The sequence below is a fragment of the Tursiops truncatus genome, chromosome 6 (genome assembly GCF_011762595.2).
Source record: "Tursiops truncatus isolate mTurTru1 chromosome 6, mTurTru1.mat.Y, whole genome shotgun sequence".
NCBI lineage: Eukaryota > Metazoa > Chordata > Mammalia > Artiodactyla > Delphinidae > Tursiops > Tursiops truncatus.
Genome location: NC_047039.1, coordinates 9,986,261 through 10,011,466, shown reverse-complemented (window position 1 = coordinate 10,011,466; position 25,206 = coordinate 9,986,261). Strand labels below are relative to the sequence as shown.

General features: G+C 39.6%; 1 protein-coding gene across 6 annotated transcripts in view; it reads right to left on the bottom strand.

Moving 5' to 3' along the window:
* The window catches only part of KIF13B (kinesin family member 13B), a 187,153-nt gene that overhangs the window by 104,098 nt on the left and 57,849 nt on the right, over positions 1-25,206 (bottom strand). For all 6 annotated transcript variants that reach the window (XM_019941373.3, XM_073805779.1, XM_019941375.3 and 3 more), the window contains exons 3-10: positions 21,083-21,095; positions 16,351-16,411; positions 14,175-14,267; positions 13,184-13,364; positions 8,929-9,016; positions 5,585-5,719; positions 3,485-3,597; positions 2,208-2,319 (exon numbers count right to left, since the gene is read on the bottom strand). In XM_019941373.3, the coding sequence (XP_019796932.2) occupies positions 2,208-2,319; positions 3,485-3,597; positions 5,585-5,719; positions 8,929-9,016; positions 13,184-13,364; positions 14,175-14,267; positions 16,351-16,411; positions 21,083-21,095 (796 nt within the window). The remainder of the gene's footprint in view (positions 1-2,207; positions 2,320-3,484; positions 3,598-5,584; positions 5,720-8,928; positions 9,017-13,183; positions 13,365-14,174; positions 14,268-16,350; positions 16,412-21,082; positions 21,096-25,206) is intronic.

The window sequence follows — 25,206 nt, the reverse complement described above, 5'->3', positions numbered from 1 at the left end:
CCAAGGAATAAATGAGATAATGTATGTGAAGCACTTTGCACAGTACCTGATTCTCCTGACCCAAGCTCTCCTGGCCTCCAGCCTATGGGACGGACACTCAATGATTAACCTAGGCCATTTTAACTACGCCAACTTAACAAAGTATTTCTTATTGTTGGGTTAAATGGACTGAAGCAGCAACACTGGAACGACAGGACAATGAATATTCTTTTAAATCAAGCACATCCAGAAATCATCAGGAATGATCAGGAGATGTTTCTATGGAAGTGTGAGGAAGAAGTATCATATTGAGATTTCTTCTGGAAATTAAACAAATGAGACTTCAAGGTTAATTACTGACACTTGAGACAATTATTTCCTTGGTAATTAAACGTTTTATAATATGTATCCCTTTAATTCAAGAGTTATTTACAAGTGGTTTTTTTTTTTTTTTTTTGCGGTACGTGGGCCTCTCACCGCTGTGGCCTCTCCCGCTGCAGAGCACAGGCCCTGGACGCGCAGGCCCAGAGGCCACGGCTCACTGGCCCAGCCGCTCCACAGCATGCAGGATCCTTCCGGACTGGGGCATGAACCCGTGTCCCCTGCATCGGCAGGCGGACTCCAACCACTGCGCCACCAGGGAAGCCCTACAAGTGGTTTTTAATCATCAAATTTTGTTTATCTTTTTGTTTTGTTTTGTTTTATTTATTTATTTATTTTTGGCAGTGCTGGGTCTTTGTTGCTGCACGCGGGCTCCTCATTGCGGTGGCTTCTCTTGTCGTGGAGCATGGGCTCTAGGCGAGCGGGCTCAGTAGTTGTGGCTCACAGGCTTTAGAGCGCAGGCTCAGTAGCTGTGGCGCACAGGCTCAGTTGCTCCGCAGCATGTGGGATCTTCCCGGACCAGGGCTCGAACCCGTTTCTCTGCATTGGCAGGCGGATTCTTAACCTCTGCACCACCAGGGAAGTCCCTATCCTTTTGTTTTAAATTTCTACTTTTATTGCACTTTGGCCAAAGGAAGTAATCTACCTGATTTTCTACTGTGGCAAATTTCACTTAATAAAGCATGCTCAAACACTGTGTAGAGTTTTAGAAAGTAAAGTTGAATACTAGTAAAGCCTTTGAGAGGGTGTAGAAACTAGAAGAAAACCCTACTCCCTTTACAAACATGGTTCTCTAAACATGTCAAAAGCTGTGTTCTCTACTTAGCTGCCTGCGCTTAACTCATCTTTATATGCTCAACCACTAGCACAGTGAGTAACAGGTATTCAATAAATTCTTGATCACTGAGAAAATAAGCCATCACACAACTAAACAGGGCTCACAAAATTATTTTTCCATTTTAAAAACATTTTTTAAAAGAGCATTAGGTAAAATATTTTATTCCGGGTTGGCAACTTTATAAGGAGTTAAATTGTCACTAGATTTGATATCCTCTAACTTCCAGTCCAATACCTAATCCACCACACCAGCTCTATCAAGACCAAAGGGAATCTTGAAAGACTAGAAGAAACCTGGAAATAGTCTCTCTCTTCACCAAACTCCGATTACATGCCATTTTCTTCTCTCTCATGGAATCACCCACTCGTGTTACAGTATTCTGTGTACACAACTTCTCTCCCTTACTGGACTGAGTGATTACAGGGCAAGGAGAATCTAGCGTTTCCTTACATCCTCCTCACAGCGCTTCATACAGGCTTTTTCTTCCTCATTTCCATTTCTCTCATTCATGCTGAATCAATTAACCAGTGAATGACTGTGTGCTCTACTCTATCTTTTAACAACAGCTTTAAGCAGCTGAAAGCAAATTAAAATGATCATGAGTAGTCTGGAAGTTAAACAGAAAAAGAAGATCCAAAATGTCCATCAAACAAAAGGAGTCTGTGAGAAGGAAGGAGCAGTCCAGCTGGGTCTGGAACACAGTGGAAACCCCTTTCCTATGACGCGCTCAGCTATCAGATCAGCACTAGGTCCTGTTCTAGTCCCCAAATCTCAGAGGCGACTGTGCGATTCGGTGTGCCACAAACCCCCCTGCTTCCGGGTCCTGGTGAATCAGAAAGAAACCCATGCTTAATCCATTAAAATTAGGACTATCATGTAAGAGTCTAATGATTATAAATTTGAACACTGATGTAGGAAATTATAATTGGGAGAAATCAATAGTCTACTCTTTATTCTTCCTTTTCACCAACCACCAAGAGCATCCCAGAAAGGGGGGAAAAAAACTTACTTTGAGCAGCCAAGTGAGAACTGAGTCACGATATGGAACAAATTTATTCTTGTTTTTGCCAGCACCCTGATCTGCTAGGGCTGAGATAACCAGACCGAGGGTTGTGAGGGACCTGCATGGTGCAACAAACCGTAATAATCGTAAAAACCTGAGTGTATCAAATGTCACATTTTAGCACAAAGACTGAACATCAAGATGCCTTTGTACCAGCACGAGAACAGCACTGTTGTCAGCATTTTGCTGCTCAGGTTAAGAACACATAAACTCTAAATGCTGATATCCCTCTAATACTACTGTAAGCTATAAAATTGCTTAGTTCAATTTTTTTTTTAATTTTTGTAAAAAAAAAATGTAAGCTGTAAACCATTAGGTCAAGATAATGACACAAATACCACATATCTTTAAGAAAGGATGCCACAAACACAATACGATTAACTAAAACATAGTACAAGGCAAGAACATTCATATATATATAAATAAATAATAGTGTAGCATCTGGATGATGGTATTCTATGATCTCCAGCTGGTTACTGATGACTGTCTCACTAAGTGTCCTTCTGGGAGCCACAAGGATGGAAAAGATTCCTGCCCCCAAGGGGCTAACAATACAGCTTAAGGTAAGAAAATGTATAACCATATGAAGGACTTGGTGCACAAAATATTACTTTGTAAAGTAAAACCTTGGTATAAATAAGCACCACAGCTGTCATAAAAAGCAAAGCCCGATGTAGCCAGTACACGTTATTGTTTGTTCAGACAGTGACACCCACGCCAAGATCCACAGCTGGACTCTGATACTCCGATTATCTTTGTTTGTTTCTATAGCTTAGACCAGTGGCTCTCAACTGGAGGGTGACTATGTCCCCACAGGGGGCAGCTGGCCGTATCTGGAGATAATCTATGTTGTCACAACTCGGGCTGGGGAGAGAGATGGCAAGTACTGCCGCCACCTAGTGGGTAGAGGTCAGGGATGCCACTAAACATCCTAAGAGGCATAGGACCACTCCCTGGGACAAAGAACTCCCTGGCGCCGAACCTCAATAGGGCTGCCCTTGGGAAACCTTGGACTTGACTGAGGTTGTGCTCCTCAGCCCCAGAAGGCCTCTCAAAAAAACATAAAACAGGCTCGGGCCCTTAAAAAATATCTCTGAAAAAAAATTCTACACTATTTATAGCCTCAGTCATTCCGGAATCCTATTCTTTCAGTAACTACAGAAGTTCCCCCTTTTGGCTACTAAGTCACTGAAGCAACAGAGGCAGGCTTCTGGACAACTTACTTGTTGATGTTGCTGCCCTCCTTCAGCCTGTCACCTGCCGCTCCTGTTTTCGTCGCTCGCTCGCTGCCGGCTAAATCAACCAAGCTCAGCTTGCCCACTTTCTCTCCAGATGTCTAGGAAGCAAATCGACAAATACTAACAAACAGTTACAGAATACAGAAAGTGATACATCTCCACCGAATGAGTTTATTATCTAAATCCTTTATTAAAGCGTATCTGTTGTAATTTTAAAGTTAATTTGTGCTGCTATATAACAGTGTAAGAAAACTACACAGTCTAGTAGTAGATACACACAAAATTATACACAACTACGAATCCAGACAGAAAACTATCTCAAAACAAAACAGTGCCCCCCAATATGGTACATTTTGAAGGGAACCCAACAAAATCTTCTTAGAGAAGTATACAAAAGCACTATTCATAAGGTATAAATTTTAATATGTGAAACCACGCTTAAAATTTCATATATATTTACCAATAATCCTGAGAGAAAGTATTTGAATTTCTTATGATACAAAAAAATCTGACTTTTATACAACAGAAGGATCCCTCAAAGACCCAATGCTTTCTAAAATTTTTCATATTATTCATATAATAATTCCCTTGTTTCATAATTTCAGGTATTAAATTTACATATTTTTCTAGTTATTATACATACTGACATTTTCCTTTATCAAAAATGTTCAAAACAGATAGTTCAAAACAGATAGTTCAAAACAGATAGTTCAAAAACAGATAGTTTATACTTCTGCAGCAATGTAAGAAATGCGGGAAAGCAATGCCAAAATCTATAGACTGGATCACTTTTTAAAACTTTCCTTTAAAGTATACATTCATACTTATTTCCATAAATAAACATGTTGCTAACAAAAGGGTATTAAGCTTCCCAAATCAAAAGTACTTTTGGTTTAAAAAAAAAAAAGTCAGTATGTTTTTTGTTTTATGCTGAAAAGGAAATAGAAAACAAAGAACTTTTTGTCGTTGCACTAATCTTGCTGTGATGGTAAAAGAAGAAAAATATGCTCTCAGCAAATGAAAATCTTGCCAAAATACAGCACTTTGCCAGGGTGATCATTTTAGCTTCTGGTATTTGAAATTGATTCGCTGGAGGGTAGTAATAAAATATGCAAAAGTTCACATAAAAAGTAAGAGGGAAAACACAAATGTATGAGCCAACACAGAAGTTTTCAGTGTGATAGAAGCATACACATCTCTGGCTCTGTTACTTTTCATAAGCTTCAAGTCCAAATGCTCAAAAAATTATTCCACAAATCTAGAATCTTACAGTACAAGTTCTCCAGTATAACTTACTCCTTCTAACACTTTGCTGTTTAGCAGAAGGTAACACTTCAAAAGAAACTCCACTAAATCAGCTAGAGTATTATTAGCTTATACAGTTTGCCATCAGAGTTGAAAGCTCAAAAAATGCTATGGCAGAGACTATGGGCCATCAGCTTGTATAACTTCTGTTCCAACTTCCTTTATTTGGAGAGGGTGGAGAGCTAAAACCTACATTTCTCAGACTCCCTTGCAGCCAAGGCTCAGGATGTGGCTTAGGTTCTGTCAATCACATATTCTTGCTTAAGATTTAGAAGGCAGAAACAAAGTAGAGGTCATCCCCCTCACCCATTTTGGCTTATTTTCTGCTGGCAAGCAGGAGTGTGGATATATGAGTTTTCCTAAAAAGGCGTCCCAGCTCACATTCTCCAACTACCAGGGCTCTAAGAAGGTGGCCTCACTGACTCCTGTATCTTGGATCACAGCTCTGGGGTGTGCCTGGAACTCACAGGTCTGGGGGTGGCCTCAGGGGTAGTACCATCCTCACTGGATGAGATCTGTGCTCTTCTGGAGGTTATTCCTAGAGATTTAGTCTAGAAATCACTCCTCAGAAGGTGTACCAACAACTTTGTAATCATCCAATTCCCTCTTAAATCCCTTTCTGTTTACCTAGAGTGGCTTCTGTTTCTTGTCCTGAGTCCTAATTGATACACATGCCTGGCTAGGACTTTAAGTCATCTAACACCTGAAGGGAATAAGATAAACCATGATCCACTTTAGAAATTAAAAAAAAAAAAAAAAGTCATGTATCTGAACACCTACCCCGGACTTCACATCATATAAAGTGTGTGTGAGGGTGATTTTGAAGACTGCATGTGATCGGCTGCTCTCCTCATTCATGTTGGTTGCAGCAACTGTACGAGATTTGTTACCTTCAGACATCAAAGATTCAATATCCTAAGTGGAAACAAGTCATAGACACACATTTCATTATCTAATAAACATTAAAACTCTGCTATACTACGAAATGCATTCCAAGTTTCACTACTTAGTCAACCACATTTGGAGTTTACATTCTGTTTCTCGATGAACATTATGCCCCACAGAGTACAATAGCCAGCACTATCTCTGAAAACTCAAATAAAACACATTATTTACTGTAGGTGCAGAATAAAGCAGCAGCTCTGACCAAGAATTAGAAAAGTTTAGAAGCTACATGTTGAAGTCCCACAAGATGGACAAACATGCCATGCCAATCCTCATCTCATCTAGAAATCTGAAAAACTTTAGCTTATTTAATTATAGTAATAGAAGTTAATTGGTAAATCAAATTAGATTGTATAAATAAACAGCAAACAAAAATAATTTGTAACCCCTTCACACAGGCAAAGCATTACATCACCGCATTGGTGTATATCTTACCAGACCTGTTTTTAAAAATGAAGACATCAAGAGACTAATTTTCTGCACAGATTCACTACTTCATTGCCATTGTAACTAAAACAGAGACAGCATAATACACTCGAAAGATCATGGGATCTTTGGGGGTTTTTTTTTTTAATGTTATAAGCTCTAAAACAGTTACTTAAGCAGTCTGAAATCTAGTTTCATAAATAACAATAGAGCTATGACATCATCTACCTTACAAGGATTTTAATGAGGAACAAGAAACATACTGTACTTGTGAGAGAGTGTACTAGTTGCCTTCCTTTATCCAGCCTCCTCTTGTTTCCAGTAAAGGAACCCCATCTTTAGCTGAGCACACTGCAGCGGAACTAAGAGACTGCACTTCCCAGATGCCCTTGCAACTCAGCCTGGTGATATGACTAACTTTTAGCGGATGAGACAAAAAGTCACCTGGGAATTCACCTTAAAGGGAATAGGCACACTATCACATGCTGGTTCTGAGCCATCCTGAACTATGAGAACAAGGGCATTACTAAAGACCTGGCTCTATGTGGAAAGCTGGAAGGAATCTAGATCCTAACAGCAGCTTTGGAGTCGCCATACCAGCCCTCTCACCATTCATTCATTTGTTCACTCTAATAAATACACAAAGCACCTACTACAAGCCAGGTACATTTTAAGATACTGAGGATACATAGGGACAAAACAGATAATAATTCATATTCCAAAGCACTTAAGTCCTGTTATATTATTTTCAGTTATATGCCGCCAAACATAATCCTAACTGACACATATATATGAAAAACTTTGAAAATAATAAGATTCTATTTTCCTATATAAATGAAAAAGAATAACATTTAAGGACAAATTCAACATGATACATAACAAGCCTCAAAGTAAAAATACTGCAAAAAGAGGTAGAAGTTGGCACCAGAATGGAAAAACAACAAAATGTAAAATTTACAATTTTCTAGATGTTCCAAATCCATTTTAGATCCATTAAATCTTACAATCCTGACACTTAATGAAAAAGCTTTATTCTATTTAGCCTACATTTTTTAAAACTAAATGTTTCTGGTTTTTTGTTTGTTCTTTTAATTAATTAATTTATTTATTTATGGCTGCATTGAGTCTTCATTGCTGTGTGCGGGCTTTCTCTAGTTGCGGTGAGCGGGGGCTACTCTTCGTTGAGGTGCACGGGTTTCTCACTGGGGTGTCTTCTCTTGTTGCGGAGCTTGGGCTCTAGTAGTTGTGGCGTGCGGGCTCAGTAGTTGCGGCATGCCGGCTCAGTAGTTGTGGCTCGCCAGCTCTAGAGCGCGGGCTCAGTAGTTGTGGTGTATGGGCTTAGTTGCTCTGCGGCATGTGGGATCCTCCCAGATCAGGGCTTGAACCCGTGTCCCCTGCATTGGCAGGCAGATTCTTAACCACTGAGCCACCACGGAAGTCCCTAGCCTACATTTATTCATTGGTCTCTAATCATCTAGACATTCATTGATTTTTAATCTGTTGTCTCCTACATAAAGCTCTTTATTGAATCTTTTAATTTTTTGAATAAAACGTCGTTTTATACTTTCCAATCTCTCTGAGCTCTCAAAAAAATCTTGATCTCTCTTCACTGTTGCAGAAATAAGCTCTCAAATATCATTATTAAAACAACAATACCTAACATTTATATGATACTGTAGAGTTTTCTAAGACTTTTCACATGCACTATCTCATTTGATCTCCTCCAGGAAGCTTTCCTGGATACCGCCCTCCCTGGACACCTACATATCCACTGAAGGCAGGTATTCCTCCTCCAAACTACCATGAACCCTGAACAATGCATCTCTCACTGCACTTAAAATCATGTTGTTTTATAATACCTTTATAACGTCTGCAAGCATCTTGAGGGAATGGACCACCTCATTCATTTTTTTTTATTTCTTCAGCACTTAGCACAATGCCTGGCATATAACAGGTATTCAATAAATGTTTACTAAATGAAGTAAATAGTGTTTACTAAATGAAGTATCATTGACCAAATGATAGAATGTGATTGATGAACAAAGGAACTAATGAATCTACCTCAAAAGATAGTCAAGACAATAAAACTAATTTCCATTCTAAAAATTAGGACAAAGAGGCTTGGTGAGATAGAGGAAACAATCCAGAGTCATATAGGAGTCATATGAGAAGACTGTCACCATCAACAGTCTCTGACTCTTAATTCAATGGATATTACATCACAGCTCACCCTACCCCCATTTTCCCAACGAGGAAAGCCTAACGGATTCACACAAAGCATAACTGTGAAGTTTGAAAATGAAGAGAACTAGTAACTAAAGGTAGAAGAGTGATTCTCTCAAGTTAGAAACAGGCTTTGAATTCCAACTACTCAACTCATATTTTATTTCATTAAATCAACAAAATCATAAGCAACATCATTATTTTATGTACTACTACAGAAGAAAAAATACTGCCATTTATCATTTTAAGATACAATCGTAAGGAATATCACAATTTTAGAGCTCATAAAAATGGAAAAAATGTGTCTCACAATAGATGAATAGGTATGCCTTGCAAATATGTATACCTTCTCTCAAAATTAAACTGACCCAAAGCTTTTTAATAAAGGTTTTTGTAACTTTTTTACAAACTTTTTTGTGACTTATTAAGTGATGCTACCATAATTTTTTTTTCAGCGAAAGATCACAAATGCAACAACAAAAAAATTTGCTACAGTGAATTTTAGTAGTTCACATAAAGGATGTTGTTACCTTGTAGCCTGTGACAGCCAGTTTAGAAAGTCCATCGACATAGGGTCCCAACACACTGTGCTCTCTGACTTTTAACGTTTGACGGCTTCTGTTCAGTAAAAACAAAAGAATCAATTTTTAAACAATTAACCTGTTTAAAAGGACTCGGCCATGCGCAATAAAAATACATACTGAATTCAACAAAGATCGATCCCAGAAGAATTTAAACCAAAACTTAAGATCTTGACTAGTAAGAAAAACTTTGTAATGTGGTAAAATCTCACATCACTCAAAAGGGTACACTGTGGGATGTCTACTACCACAAAGAATGCAGAGTCAAATAAATACAAACAATCTACTTGTCAGATCACAGAATGTGGCACAAAGAGCAGAAACTCAATAAATGTTAACTGTGCAAAAGAAAGAAAACTACAGACAAAACTCAGTCATGAATAAAGACAAACAAATATAAACGGACAAAAATAAAGACAACAGGCTGAATCTAACAGTGATTTAAAAACATAAAGTTGGACTGTCCCAGGGCTGCTAGGTTGTTTTAACACTGAACAAAGATTCATGCTCTTTACCACAATGATAGACTAAAGAGGAAAAAAATACACACGATCATTTCAATAAATGATTTCAATAAACTGAAAAATGATTCAATAAAATTAAATACTCATTCATGGTTAAAAAAATAAACCTCTTACAAACAAGGAACTAATAAAACCAGTAGAGGGCACCTGTCAGAAACCTAGAGCATACAGCATACTTAATGATATCAACCAAAAAATATAAAGAATATTTGATGACTGATTCTATGTCAAAAAAGCTCTTCAAAAAATCTAAACATTACAATTCTTTTTTTTGGTTGCACCGTGCAGCTTACAGGATCTTAGTTCCCTGCCCAGGGATTGAACCCGGACCACAGCAGTGAAAGTGCCATGTCCTAACCACTGGACCACCAGGGAATTCCCTAAACATTACAATTTTTAAAAAGAATATTTATTGATGGTAAGATTACAAGTGATTCTTGTTTTATGTAACTTATTATTTTCTAATGATTTGGAATCTTACAGTACCCTAGGATCAACCACCAAAACTTTACTTACTACTATAAAACTGTATATAAAATACATATAGAGGGCTTCCCTGGTGGTGCAGTGGTTGAGAATCTGCCTGCTAATGCAGGGGACATGGGTTCGAGCCCTGGTCTGGGAAGATCCCACATGCCGCGGAGCAACTAGGCCCGTGAGCCACAACTACTGAGCCTGTGCGTCTGGAGCCTGTGCTCCGCGACAAGAGAGGCCGTGATAGTGAGAGGCCCGCGCACCGCGATGAAGAGTGGCCCCCGCTTGCCACAACTAGAGAAAGCCCTCGCACAGAAACGAAGACCCAACACAGCAAAAATAAATAAATTAATTAATAAACTCCTACCCCCAACCTCTAAAAATAATAATAATAATACATATAGAATATCTGACTTAGAATATATCCAAAGATCAGAACTATTACAACTTTTTTCCTTTCATATTTCTCTTTTTCTTAAAGATAGTGTATACTGCATTATCTCTTGAGTAAAACAATTCTATTACTACACAAAGTAGGCAGTGAATTAATAAAATCAGTACTTGAATAAAATAACTAGGTTCTCTCAAATAATCTTTTGCTGAAAAGGAATCACCTTCAGAGTTTTTAATCCATTCACTTTGGCTCTTCAGAAACACTACAAAAATCCTCGAGAAACTTTCATGGAGACAACAGCTAACACTTATTGAGCACTTACTATGTGCCAGTAAATGTTCTAAGACCTCAGGTCTATCAACCCAGTCTATCTTCACAGCAGCCCTCTGAGATATTATGTAACGTTATAATCCCTTCTGTACAAATGAGGCCTAGAAAGCATAAGGAACTTGCCTTGCCCAATAGGTAACAAGTAGAGGACCTAGATCCAGAGCCAGGTGATTCCAAAGCCCATGCTGTCAATTACTAAACTGTACACAAGACAAACATATAAGATATTACTAAAGACTATTAGCAAATCGTAGATAGTAAAGTTCAAGCTATTCACATAAGCACTGTGGAATATAAAACATGAAAATGAAGTCAGCTAAGAATTTCTGGAAAGAGTAGGAATTTCTGGGATCTCAAAGAAAGTGATGCTTTTCACAGAAATGAAGGTGCAAGAAAAAGGATTCAAGGCAGAGCCAGAAAAAGTAGAGGGGCACAATTTTTAGCAAGATGTGGCTACCTAGGCCACAACCTTCCTCCCTCTGGACTTCCTTTGGTTCCCTGTTTCAACATCTGTGCATACTGCCCTTTAGCCCCATTGGACAGCTGAGTCACTTTCCAAACCTCTGATTTCTCCACACCTCCATGCTCTGGCACAGGCTGTCCCCATGCCTGAATCGTTCCCACCCTGCTTCTCAGTGGACAAACTCCTACTCAGTACAAATTTATCAAGCACTCTCTGTAGAATCTTCCCTTCTCCTCCGGGCAAAGGCAGTCACTCCCTCTTTGCTCTCACCTATTTTGTGCGAGCCTCCTTCACAATTTAAAAGCATTATTGCATTGATTCATAACTATTTGTTTCCAAAACTCCCATTCTGTCCACACTGAGCTCTTCATCTATGACTGCAAAGTGCCTGGCATACAGTGATCACTCGATAAATGTTAAGTAAAGTTCTGTATAAAAACACTAAGTGCCGGGGGCTTCCCCAGTGGTGCAGTGGTTAAGAATCCGCCTGCCAATGCAGGGGATGTGGGTTCGATCCCTGGTCCGGAAAGATCCCACATGCCGCGGAGCAACTAAGCCTGTGTGCCACAACTACTGAGCCTGTGCTCTAGAGCCCATGAGCCACAACTACTGAGCCCATGCACCTAGAACCCGCGCTCCCCAACAGGAGAAGCCACCATAATGAGAGGCCCGCGCACTGCAATGAAGAGTAGCCCCCGCTCGCCACAACTAGAGAAAGCCTGCACACAGAAACAAAGACCCAACACAGCCAAAAATAAAACAAACAAACAAACAAACACTAAGTGCCGGGAATTCCCTGGCAGTCCAGGGGCCCGGGTTAGACCCCCGGTCGGGGAACTAAGACCCCACAAGCTGCGCGGCACAGCCAAAAAAAAGGGAAGAAATACTAAGTGCCAATTCAGCCTCATATGAAAGGCCTGCAGATCATTATCTCTGCTAAAGAAAACAGATGCCAGTGAGGAGCTGACAGGTTTAGTTTTCTCTTGATTGAGGGCCGCTGTGACCCACTGCTTCTGAGACCAGCTTTCCTTGATCGTCCTCTTCATCCCAAAATAACTAGACGCACCCTCACCGTCCTCCGCACTTTCTATAAGCTTCAGCTCACGTGGCTCTTTGACCTTCCAAATACTGCTCTTACCAGCAATAAGCCACAGGCTGTGGTTTTTATGTTTTTCTCTCCATTGTTGCACTTCCTTAAAATCTGAACTCAGAGAACTCTGTGCAATGTACAAATTTCCTCAGATACCCCTTATCTTCCTCATTAGCCTCAGTTATGACTGCAGACTGAGGCAGCATTCTTGAAGGCTTTCTAATACTTTTAAGCCACTTCTCTTTCAAAGCCTACGCCATAAAATTGGACACTTTTTCCCCTTGAGAATCATGAAAATGAACTATCTTGAAGTCCAGGTTTCACTATTTCTGATTATGTCATAGCCTGCAAACAGATGAATTCCATTCGAAATTTCTTGGTTTAAAACAAACAAAAAACACTCTACTTGATTAAGGATACCAGTTATACTGATATTCAGTAACTTAACTATCAATACGTATTTTTTGTTTGTGCTTTTGGATATATCTGAGAAAGACGGTATAACCCAAATACATGCTGCTCAACCATGCTTCCCTGCCCCATCTCAGCCCTAGTTCAAAAGCCCAGAACTGGCTACAGGAAACCTCTTAATATAACTAAAAACTAGAAAAATAACTCTTTACTCAAGTTCAGTATAAAACATGTCACTTGGGGCTTCCCTGGTGGTGCAGTGGTTGGGAGTCCGCCTGCCGATGCAGGGAACACGGGTTCGTGCCCCGGTCTGGGAAGATCCCACATGTCGCAGAGCAGCTGGGCCTGTGAGCCATGGCTGCTCAGCCTGCGCGTCCGGAACCTGTGCTCCGCAATGGGAGAGGCCACAACAGTGAGAGGTCCGCGTACCGCAAAAAAAAAAAAATTTCACTTAAGCCAATTTATTAAGTCTGTTTTAGTCCATGATACCACAACATTAAAGTCTCAAAGTCATTTACCCTTTGGGATCAAGAAGGTCTCTAACTTTTTCATTGTAAATTTCCATATAGGACACTTCTACTTTAAAACTCTGCTCTTCGTTTTCCTCTTTCTGGGTTCGTTCAAAGAGTCCACTGCAAAGTCTTGGGATTAATCCAGGTTGGTCAGCTGTGCCCATCATGGTGTAAGATTTTCCAGATCCTAAAAAATGGAAATCATAGTTATTACTGTCTCCTTGAGAAGTTTAAATACACAGCCCTCTTTCCATTGCTCACAATAAAATCCTAGCACTTAGCAAAATGTCCCAAATAAGGAATACACCCAAATATAATGATGACACTAGTAAGTAGAGAAGCTTTCCAATTATACATGTAGAAGTACACATCCTTTAGGAAGAAAACAAAAACCTTCTTTAACTATCATCATACGTAAAAAAAAGAAAAAAAAGACCTAAAATGACTGAAAAATTGTGAGGTAGGAATAGTTTCCTAAAATTGAACTGGAAAGATCCATATGATGAATACTACGTGCCTGCTTCCAACCACTAATCATAGCATAAAAAATGTACGTTATCCCTACAGGCCCCAGAGCAAATTAACTTACTACCACTACCCTTTGGCAACAGTGTAGAAATCAGAGTCATCTTATTTTTCTCCTACAAAATTATTTTCTATGTACCAAAAACACATATTCATTAAAGAAAATTTAGAAAGCATAGGAAAATAAGAGGAAAAAATTAAATCACTCATAGTCCTAACAAGTCTTGAAAATATCATAACCATTTTTCCATGAAGAATAGTTTTCAATTGGACAAGTTATACGATATACCCTTATAAAAGTGACTCCTTCACTTTAAATAGATTTCTTTCCTGTTGACCACAGAGGTATAGAAGTCAAAACACTCCTTTATCAATCACAACTGATAAGACGCTAGCAATATGTATTCTTTTTGGTGTTTTTTTTGTTAGGATCTTTAAAGTTTAAAAATAAAACAGATTATTTAACAATTACCAGTCTGTCCATAGGCAAAGATACATGCATTGTAGCCATCAAAAGCATTCTGAAGGATATTCTCCCCAAGGCACTTGAAAACATCATCTTGACCTGAAAGAATGACAGAGAAAAAGGTAGGATGTTTTAAGCCAAAACTACATATGAACAATTAAAAAAACGAAAAACAAACATAACTCTCAAAAATGCACTTTTTTCTCAGCTTGTTTATCTACCAAACAAGATTTTTAAACTTGATGAGTGCTTCCAAAGGCTTATGTCTTTCAGAAATATCTAGTTATTAGCACATAACAGAAAATGAGTGAAAAGTTCCTGATAATATGAACTTGAATCAACACCGGCCAAAAAAAACCAATGAACTGCTAATTTTATAAACAATGATTATAAATATCTGAAATGTATACTTGGGACCTAGGTGGATCTGAATTTAACTATGTACCACTCAGCCAATGCTTTATTCAGTGTGTACTAAAGTTCAAAATAATCATATATATCAATTCCCTCTCCTTTTCCTCAACGATAATGTTTAATTACAGGGTCTACAATATATACCAGCTGGGAGAGGGAGGAAGGGCTGGGACATTTCTTCTAGCTTTCAACCATGGACATAAATAGTAGGGTCCAATTCCCCTCCACAGGCTAAATTAAATATGTCAATAACCAAATGTGGCCTTGACAAGTTATTCAACCTCTTTGGGCCCTGAATATAATATGAAAGAACTGGATGCTGTTATGCTTGTTACATTTTGAACGCTATAAACAGCATTCCATTAGGCCTCACTTTCTAGCTCATTTACAAGATCCATTCATCCTCATCACACTTGTGATTCTGAAGCAATCCTCAGAGTCATCACTGGGCCAGCCAGCCCAAATTAACCTTAACTTTTGGAAACAGCTGTAGTACTACTGTTTTTCATGATAAAGGCCAATACAATATTTAAAAAATTGCTTAGAAATGGGTGTCATAAGCAGTTAGGAATAAAGGAAATATATGGTTATCATTGTAGTCTTTTTTTTTTAGATTTTTTTTTTTAATTTGGCTGTCACTGTAGTCTTTTTTTTTTTTTTTTTTTTTTTGCGGTACGCTGGCCTCTCACCGCTGTGGCCTCTCCCGTTGCGGAGCACAGGCTCTGGATGCGCAGGCTCAGCGGCCATGGCTCACGAGCCCAGCCGCTCTGCGGCATGTGGGATCTTCCCAGACCAGGGCACGAACCCGTGTCCCCTGCATCGGCAGGTGGATTCTCAACCACTGTGCCACCAGGGAAGCCCCTGTCGCTGTAGTCTTAAACTTGTAGTGAAAAGGGGCTTGAGACAGTCATCATTGAGGAGAATAAAAGAATAGACTCCCAGAGCAAATTTAGAGAGGATATGGCATATTCCTCTCCATTAAAAAGGGAAAAGGGGGACTTCCCTGGTGATCCAGTGGTTAAGAATCCACCTTCCAATGCAGGGGATGCAAGTTCGGTCCCTGGTCGGGGAACTAAGATCCCACGTGCCGCGGAGCAACTGAGGCCTAATGCCTCAACTACTGAGCCCGTGTGCCTCACTTAGAGAGAAGCCCACGTGCCACAACAAAGAGCCTGCTTGCTCTGGAGCCGAGCACCACAACTAGAGAGAAGCCCACGCACCACAAGGAAGAGCCTGCGTGCCGCAATGAAAGATCCCACATGCCACAACAAAGATCCTGCAACTAAGACCCACCTCAGCCAAAAATAAAATTTAAAAAAAAAAAAAAGAGTGAAAAGGGACACTGAAAGCCTAAGTGATTTACTGAAAGTCAGAGACAGGAGTGGAGCTTGGATTAAGCTCAAGGTTTCCTTTCCTCCTTGGCTAGAGTTCTTTCATTACACCAAGCTGCCTCTCTAGACCATATTACAAACATCTAAGGGAATCTACGTAGCTACTGCATGCCACGGTCGTGTGTAAGGCCCAGGGATGCGTGTAAGACAACCTCAACTGTGTACGCTGTTCATCTAACTTTATCATCTTATACCGACAACAGTATACCATGAATCTCCCATTTCCCAATCAATGTTAAAACTCTAATAGCAAAGACTGGAGGAAGTTCTCTATGTAGTTTCTAAAATTACACAAAATACTACTATGATAGTTTATAGGAAAAATACTAAAACATCTTTCTATATTATCAGTAGTTAATAGGATGCTGGACTCTTACCTGCATACTTTTCTCTGACAGATTCATCCATAGACCAGAAACAATGATCATATGCAAATACCTGTTGAAAAACAAAAATAATAAAGTTTGCATTAAGAACAAAACTGTAACATACTTATAATGTTATAACAATGTCATGACACTGATAACATTGTTCATAACACTGAAATAAAAACAACTTCCCGTCTTACAATGGAGGTTAGTTATTTATGGTACAGTCTTACAATAGGCAAGTAAGCACCCTATAGATGATATAGATCTTTATTTCACATGGAAAACTTTTCACAATGTTAAGTGAAAAGGGAGGAGGTTACAAAGCAATATGTATAATATGATGGCTATTAGACACACACACAGTTACATATATAAAAGCTTATTACTGCACGATAAGATTAGTGATATCTTTGTTTTCTTCTTTATGCTTTTATGTATTCTCTACATTCTCTTCTCATCAGAGAAAACAAAGATTTTTTTTTAAACAAAATGTAAAGATGATTACTACAGCATGTTGAGAACGCATATTCTTTAAATAAACTATAACAGGCCCATGGTCGATGCTGTGTAGCTTCAAGAGCATAGAAGACTAAGATTCATATATTAATGTAAAAGCTATGAAAGTCTGGACCATGATCTCATATCTGTACAAAAATCGACATACATAAAAAGTAGGAAGAATATACATTGGAAATACTAGTAATACATATTGCTACTTCGTGGGATATCACAAACGATTTGTTTCGATCTTTTATTTTACTACTTTCTAAAATACGTTTGTTTTTTTTTTACTTTCAAAAGTCTTTTTCACCGATTATATTTTTAATTTTTTGGATTTCACGTTTTACAATTTAGTCTTTTTAAGGATTTTAAGTGTTTTTAAATTCATTTCAGTTTGCATTTCAAACTCCCACTTTTGGACTTTGTTGCCTCACTTCCTGATGACAGGTTTCCTCTTGTGCTTTATATGTTAGTTTGCAAGTACATCTGAATTGGGAGTTTGCATTTTATGGTTTACATGATTGCCTGTTTTTTTCCTCCCCCTTTGGCCCCCCTTTACATGAATAGTTACACTGCCACTCCCAGCTACTGAAGCCCAGATTTGGGTCCTTCCAAAGCCCAATGTCTCTACTCCCTCCTACTTAACACAGAAATTGGCTCAATGTTGGTGGCCAGAAATCCTTTTTTCTTTTAATATATATAATTTTTTTTCCTAAATTTATTTATTTATTTATTTTTGGCTGCATTGGGTCTTCGTTGCTGTGCACGGGCTTTCTCTAGTTGCGGCAAGTGGGGGCTACTCTTCGTTGTGGTGCATGGGCTTCTCACTGTCACGGCTTCTCTTGTTACGGAGCACAGGCTCTAGGCGCGTGGGCTTCAGTAGTTGTGGCACTTGGGCTCAGTAGTTGTGACTCGCGGGCTCTAGAGCACAGGCTCAGTAGTTGTGGCACATGGGCTTAGTTGCTCCACAGCATGTGGGATCTTTCCGGACCAGGGCTCAAACCCATATCCTCTGCATTGGCAGGCGGGTTCTTAACCACTGCCCCACCAGGGAAGCCCCAAAAATCTTTTTTTAAGCCTTCTTTCCTGATGGAGCCTCACCCAAATCAGTTTTCTCATGGTGAGCTTCTCTGGTCCTCAACCTATACATAGGATCCTCTCTAGTCTGCAAGGGTTGAACCTCCAATCCTCCGAAAACCTGTGTCTGATCTCAAGGCCCAGTAAATACGCTACTTCAGCCCCAGCCTGCTGCTGGTCCCTGCAGTGACATATGTTGTTTTTGAATATAATGACATGATTTTAATATTTTAAAATGTCTTATCTGTCCCTGCTATGAGTTTGGAGTTGGCAGAAGAATGTTTCTGTGTGAACTCACAAGGCTATCATGTGGACCAGAGGTCTAAGAGTTACATTTTTTTAAAGAGGAAATTAGATTAGGATGGTAAATTAAGTATGCATGCCTATATCCACCTCTACTTGAAATTAACACAAAATGATGGAGAGAGGGAGGGAAAGAGCCTAAAAGGGAAAGAAGCAGGGAAAGGAGAGCAAGTTTTTGAAATCAAGATTGCTCGCTTATACCTGGACCAGAAACTGAGAAGCCCTGAAAAACAGCTGCAATGAGACTGGTGCAGTGTGAGATGGGGACCACAGGGAGAGCACAGGCCAAATCACGGCAGGAGGAGATGGCTGCAAAGCTAAGAGCAATTCCAGGAGTACAGCAGGAAAACAGCTCAGTGAGTGGCTAGGGGCCCTGGGGGCAACCGAAAGGGCAACTGGCTAGAAACACCTTTAGAGCAAGGAAGGATCAGAACACCCACATCTTTGTGCAAAACAGTGGCACGAGGCATTTGTTCCCTGGGGTGGGGCAGTGATGGGGAAGCAAGGCCAAAAAGGTAGGCAGAAGCCCAATGACGGACAACACCTCGGAGGAGGTGGGAACCCTGGAGCCCAGAAGCCATCCACCCAGCCTCAGCACTATGTGGTACATTACTAATCCTCAACATTTTTCCAGAGCTAAACATGTGTCTGTCAACAGTGGTGGCTCCCTATGTTAGCAATTCTCCAACAGAAAGGGGAGGAAAAGAAGAAGGAAGATAGAAGGTGGTCCCAAAGGACTGTGGACCAAAACCTCCAATGGGGGCAGCTTTTCCAGCTACACTAGTCAGCAGGGAGAGATTAAATAAGATGTGAAGCTCAAATTAAGTTTCTTCTGTTCTAACGTTCAGCTCTCATCTCTCAGCACTTTATTTGATTCTGCTCTTACCAAGCTTAAGTGGACACCATCCTGATTCTTTGCTTGTATGCTTAGCTCACACTTGAACAGTCCATCTGTGTGAACATCTTAGAGATCAGGCTCTAAATGGCACTCCTCTCCCTACGACTGTGGGTTTTTCCTTTCTTTTCTTTCTTTTTTAAATTCAGGGAGTTGGGCTTCCCTGGTGGCGCACTGGTTGAGAATCTGCCTGCTAATGCAGGGGACACGGGTTCGAGACCTGATCTGGGAAGATCCCACATGCCGCGGAGCAACTAGGCCCGTGAGCCACAACTACTGAGCCTGCTCGTCTGGAGCCTGTGCTCTGCAACAAGAGAGGCCACGATAGTGAGAGGCCCGCACACCGCGATGAAGAGTGGCCCCCGCTCGCCGCAACTAGGGAAAGCCCTCGCACAGAAACGAAGACCCAACACAGCCAAAATAAATAAATTAATTAATAAACTTCTACCCCCAACATCTTCTTAAATTCAGGGAGTTCTTTCACAATTCTTGTTCTCAATTCCAGTAGAGAAGCTACCATTAAAGTAACCGCAACAACAGCTGATACTACACGGGAGGCCCTGGGGTACAAGGAAGTCAAGAAGCTGGTGACCTGCAGGTGGGGAGCTGGGAGCTGAACCCAGCCTTTGAGCACTCTGTCTGCTCCCCACCAGGCCCTTCACCACAGGCTGGATTCGCTCTCTTCCCCAGTTACAGGAAGATGCCACAGCCTGGTACAAAGTTGGGAACTAGGAATGCTTAGTTCTTGTTTACTAACAACACTGAACGGTCCTCTTTAAGTTTCAGGAAGTTTGTAAATTATTACAGGTATCTTCCAGCCACAGATTTCCTAAAGCAGACAAGCCCTTTTCTTTCTAAATAAACATTTTTCCTTTAAAATTTAAAAAAAAAAACTTTTTCTAAGTAACAGAGAAGAAACACACATTCATTATAACAAGTCAAATAACACCAAAACATAAGGAATAAAGGTCTCCCATTCACCGAGCATTTTCTCCTCAGAGGGAACCACCATGTTAATAGTGTGGTGTTGGCCCTTCCATATTTTTTACGTCAACACATTTTCTCTAAACGTTAAGATACAGTTGAATTAAATAAAACATGAATAGTTTTTAAATAGTCATGTAATGTTTCCTCACATTTTTACTGCAATCTCCAGCCTCTGTTCCATCAAAAATTAAGAAAACAAAAATAATCTGGCATCTTTTCACAGAAAAGATAAAACTAATGAAATTAGTTCTACATATATAAAGAAGTCAGTGCCATATTAAACTTCTTTTTTTTAATCATTCAGAGTCCCAAGTGACAAGTCTATACATACTTTAGCAACAATAACAGAAAATGGAATTACAGTTCAACCACGGACTCTTAAACCAAACTCCAAGAATGTAGATAAAAATCTAAATTTCCTGGAAAATTCCAGAGAATGATCAATTCAATAATACAGTCCTTGTGCCTACTTCGGCACAACTACATTTCCTAAGAGATGCAGGAACTGACCCACCCCACCGAAGTTTCTTTAGAATCTGGGCTCAAATCTCAGATGAAAGCATATTCCCTTGAGGAAGCTGTGGGCCAGGGCAGGTTTCTGTTGGCCTGAGAATGTGTCCCCAGCTGTCCCAGGAGCAACATGGATGAGTCTGCCTGCTATGGTTCTGACCACAGTATGGGACGAGCAGTTTCGAGCCAATCCACGGCGAACAGCAGGGCACAAAAGGAATCTGTGTTGTAGTTGCCAGGAGACTGGACAGAATTGGTCAAAGTACAAATACAGCTTTTCTATAAACCTCTTACACCAATAAATGGCTTTGGATTTATGAACAGGCTGACAGCTTGCATTACTTCTTTTTTTTTTTTATAAAAATGCCAGAGAAAATTTTTATTTTTGAGAAGAAAATTACCAGTACTTCAAAAATATGCCCATAAGACCTTTACAAGCATCGCATAATAAACCAAATCGCTTACCTTTGGCTGGCTTCTGAGTTCCCAAAAGAGATGTCATCAATGACATGAAAGAAAAGAGAAAGGGTTTAAAATTTTTTTTTTTAGTTAGAAGATGCTTTTTGAAGGGTAAAACAATAAACATCATGTAAATCTTTATTAAGAATATAAAATATTAACTTTGAAATCATATAGCAATTTGAAATAAAGGATAAATTAATATCTATTAGCTAGTAGGATAGAATATTAATTATAGAAAACTAATGTATCTCTCAGGTAGAAGAAAGATTATCTGAGCACCGGATAATTTTTGAAGTCCTAATATTTCTGCTTTCTACCGTTTACTTATCCTTGTATACAACTTGTAAATATTTTTTAAAAATTCTTTACTTTTTAGCATCTGATTTTACTTCCAAGCAGTCTCCTCTGCCTTGATAAAGCAGCAGCTCACTCTCTATCTATATAGGACCTTCTGCCAAAAACTTCTGTTCTAAGAAAAAAAGGTTAAAGGAACAATTAATTTTTTTTAATTTTTATTTATTTATTTTGGCTGTGCTGGGTCTTCATTTCTGTGCCAGGGCTTTCTCTAGTTGCGTCAAGCGGGGGCCACTCTTCATCGCGGTGCGCGGGCCTCTCACTATCGGGGTCTCCCTTGTTGCGGAGCACAAGCTCCAGACGCGCACGCTCAGTAGCTGTGGCTCACGGGCCTAGTTGCTCCACGGCATGTGGGATCTTCCCAGGCCAGGGCTCGAACCCGTGTCCCCTGCATTGGCAGGCAGATTCTCAACCACTGCACCACCAGGGAAGCCCAGGAACAATTAATGTTTTGCCAGTGAGTGACCAGTTACTCACTTACTACTTATTCCTCTATGCTAACCCAGGTGCCTCCAACCTCCCTCCCTCTGAAAATGCCACTGGCTTACATCTCCTCAGGGTACAGGAATATAACTCAATCCAGTATAATTTTAAGATAGTTTTAAATTTAGAAGCTGTAAGAGAAGCACACAGAGCTCCCTTTACGCAAACTCACCAATTGTTAATATTGCCACGGCTGCTATGTCATTCTTCCCCCCTCCCTCTCTCCCCTCTTCTACACACACACACACACACACACATTATTTTCTCTTGATCATCTGAAGGTAAGTTACAGACATGCGCCTTCAGCCCTAAACACTTCCGTGTATAACTCATAAAAACAATGATGTTCACTCACACAACCATGGGAATAACTGGCCCTTCTCAGAGGATCCAAATGCCAAGTGAAACCTGAAACTTGAAAGGAAACTGTACATGGAAATACTTCAAATGTCTGGACATCTTGTGCCTTTGTCTCATAAAATTTTCTTCTAAATTTAATATTTATTTGTATCAAATGATTTCAGATAAGACGACTAAATTACCAAGGAAAGTAGCAAATGAGTGACACTTGTCTAACAGATTTTGGAGTAACAGCCAATGTGACTAACACATAAAATAAAATAATTTCTCTGGGATAGGAGATATGGGGAAACTTCCAAACAAAAAAGACCTGGGAAATACCAGTAGAGATGACTAACATACGCTATCATCGTTCTGTAGGTATTTATAAGCAAAGAAGAATCTCATCAGTTTCAGAAGGCACAGTTATAAGCCCAGCTGGAGGAAAGAACAGAGCCAGCATATATGAAATGCCCACATTAGGCCAGGTACATTGTATGCTACTTCATTTAACTTTCACAATAACTTTGAAAGGTGCTATTATCATTCCAGTTTTACAGATGAAAAAGTTAAGGCTCAACAGTTAAATGAGCTGTCCAAGACACAATAATAATCAGTGATGAATCTGGGATGCAAAAGTAGGTCTTCCGAATCCCAAGTCCATGTTTTCTTCCTCTCCCACACTGGTCAAAACAGTCTCGTCAAGTTTCTCCTAGACTTAAGAATCTTATGAGTCATACATTAACAACTGTGCTCCTGGTAACAGAAACATTTCCCAATGTATTAATTTCCTCCATTCTAATTATTACCCAATAAAAGGTCACCACTTGGTGCTTATGCCAGTGTAAGTTTACTTATTCATTATATTTATAAAAACTCCAGACTGTCTTTTCTGAGAGGAAAAATAAGATGTTTAGCATGATATTTTAAGTAAAACATTTTTATACAAAAATCAGCTCTTCCTAAAAGACAACCAACAAATATGAAATTCAACAATATATGATACACAGCAGAAGAATCCATGGGACTAACCTGAATGTAGAACATGATAATAAAAACAGAAACAAACCAGTAAATTAATTACAGAGCTAAGTTTCCAGCTAGGGATTCTGGTGGCTCTAACAGTAATGCTCAAATAACCTACAGAGCCATTGGAAACCCAAAGATGTAATTACAGCTCTGTACAAAAATAAATAAGTAAATTAATTAATTAAACAAAACCTTTCAACTTGTAGCTGCAATCCAATACGGCAATGCCTCACTATTCCAAAATCCCTTATTTAGAAACCTCAGCTATCCAGATCACAGTGGAGATTTAAGAAGCAGAGAAAACCAGCCCCTTGACCAATCAAAAGAGATGTCATAAAGTAGAAGCATGAGAGTCTGAATTTCTGAGTTTCTGTTGTTGTTGTTACTTAAGTTCATTTTGAATTTCCACACTTACAAAAAGTTCCAAAAACAGTACAAAGAACTCCCGTGTACCCTTCACCCAGCCTCTCAAAATGATAACATCTTATTAAAACCACAGTTACAATTATCAAAACCAGGAAATTAACCATCAACACAAGATTTATGAAATAATCTAGAGCCAACCTTACACAAATTTCTTCCCAACTGCCCCCTTGATGTCCTTTTTCAGGTCCAGGATCACACACTGCAGTTGTCACGCCTCCTCCAACTGGGGACGGTTTGTCTCTCATGACCCTGACACTTGGAGAGTCCTGGGCAGTTATTCTGTAAAATGTCCCTCAATCTGGGTTTGTCTAATGCTTCCCCATGACTAAATTCACGTTATGCATTTCAACAGGCACCAAAGAATCAATGTTGTGCCCTTCTAAGTACATCAATACCAGAAGGCACATCACTATGGAGAACAGTATGGAGGTTCCTTAAAAAACTAAAAATAGGATTGCCATATGATCCAGCAATCCCACTCCTGGGCATATATCCAGAAAAGTCAAAAACTCTAATTTGAAAGATACACGCACACCAATGTTCACAGCAGCACTATTTAAATGGCCAAGACATGGAAGCAACCTAAATGTCCATCGACAGATGAATGGATAAAGAAGACGTGGTACATATATACAATAGAATATTACTCAGCCATAAAAAAGAATGAAATAATGCCATTTGCAGCAACATGGATGGACCGAGAGATTATCATACTAAGTGAACTCAGAAAGAGAAAGACAAATATCATATATCACTTACATGTGGAATCTTAAAGAATGACACTAATGAATGTATTTACAAAATAGACTCACAGACACAGAAAACAAACTATGGTTACCAAAAGGGAAGGGAGGGGAGGGATAAATGGGAATTTGGGATTAACGGATATACACTACTATGTACAAAAATAGATAAACAACAAGGTCCTACTGTATAGCACACAGAACTATACTCAATATCTTGTAACAGCCTATAATGGAAAAGAATCACTTTGCTGTACACCTAAAATACTGTAAATCAACTATACTTCAATAAAAAAAAATACCAGAAGGTACATGATGTTGTCCAAATCTCACTGCTGATGATGGTAACTCTGGTCACTGGTTACAGTTGTATATACCAGGTCTCTCCACTGTAACATTACTAGTTTTCCCTCTGTACCCTTCTTGGGGCGGGGGCGGTGATATTTTAAGACCACGTAAGCACCCTTTCTCATCATACTTTCACCCATGAATTTTAGCATCCACTGATGAGTCTTGCCCACAACAATTACTGTTCCCCAAATTGTGATTGTCTAGTTACTGAGATGTTAACAGCCCAGGTGGATCAAGATGGGTAGATGTGCTTTTTAGGAAGATGATGTTTCAGAAGACAACAAATGATTTGATTACATATTTTGTAGTTTTATTTTATTTTATTTTAGGCCGTGCCATGCGGCTTGCAGAATCTTAGTTCCCTGACCAGGGATCGAAACCGGGCCCCCTGCGGTGGAAGTG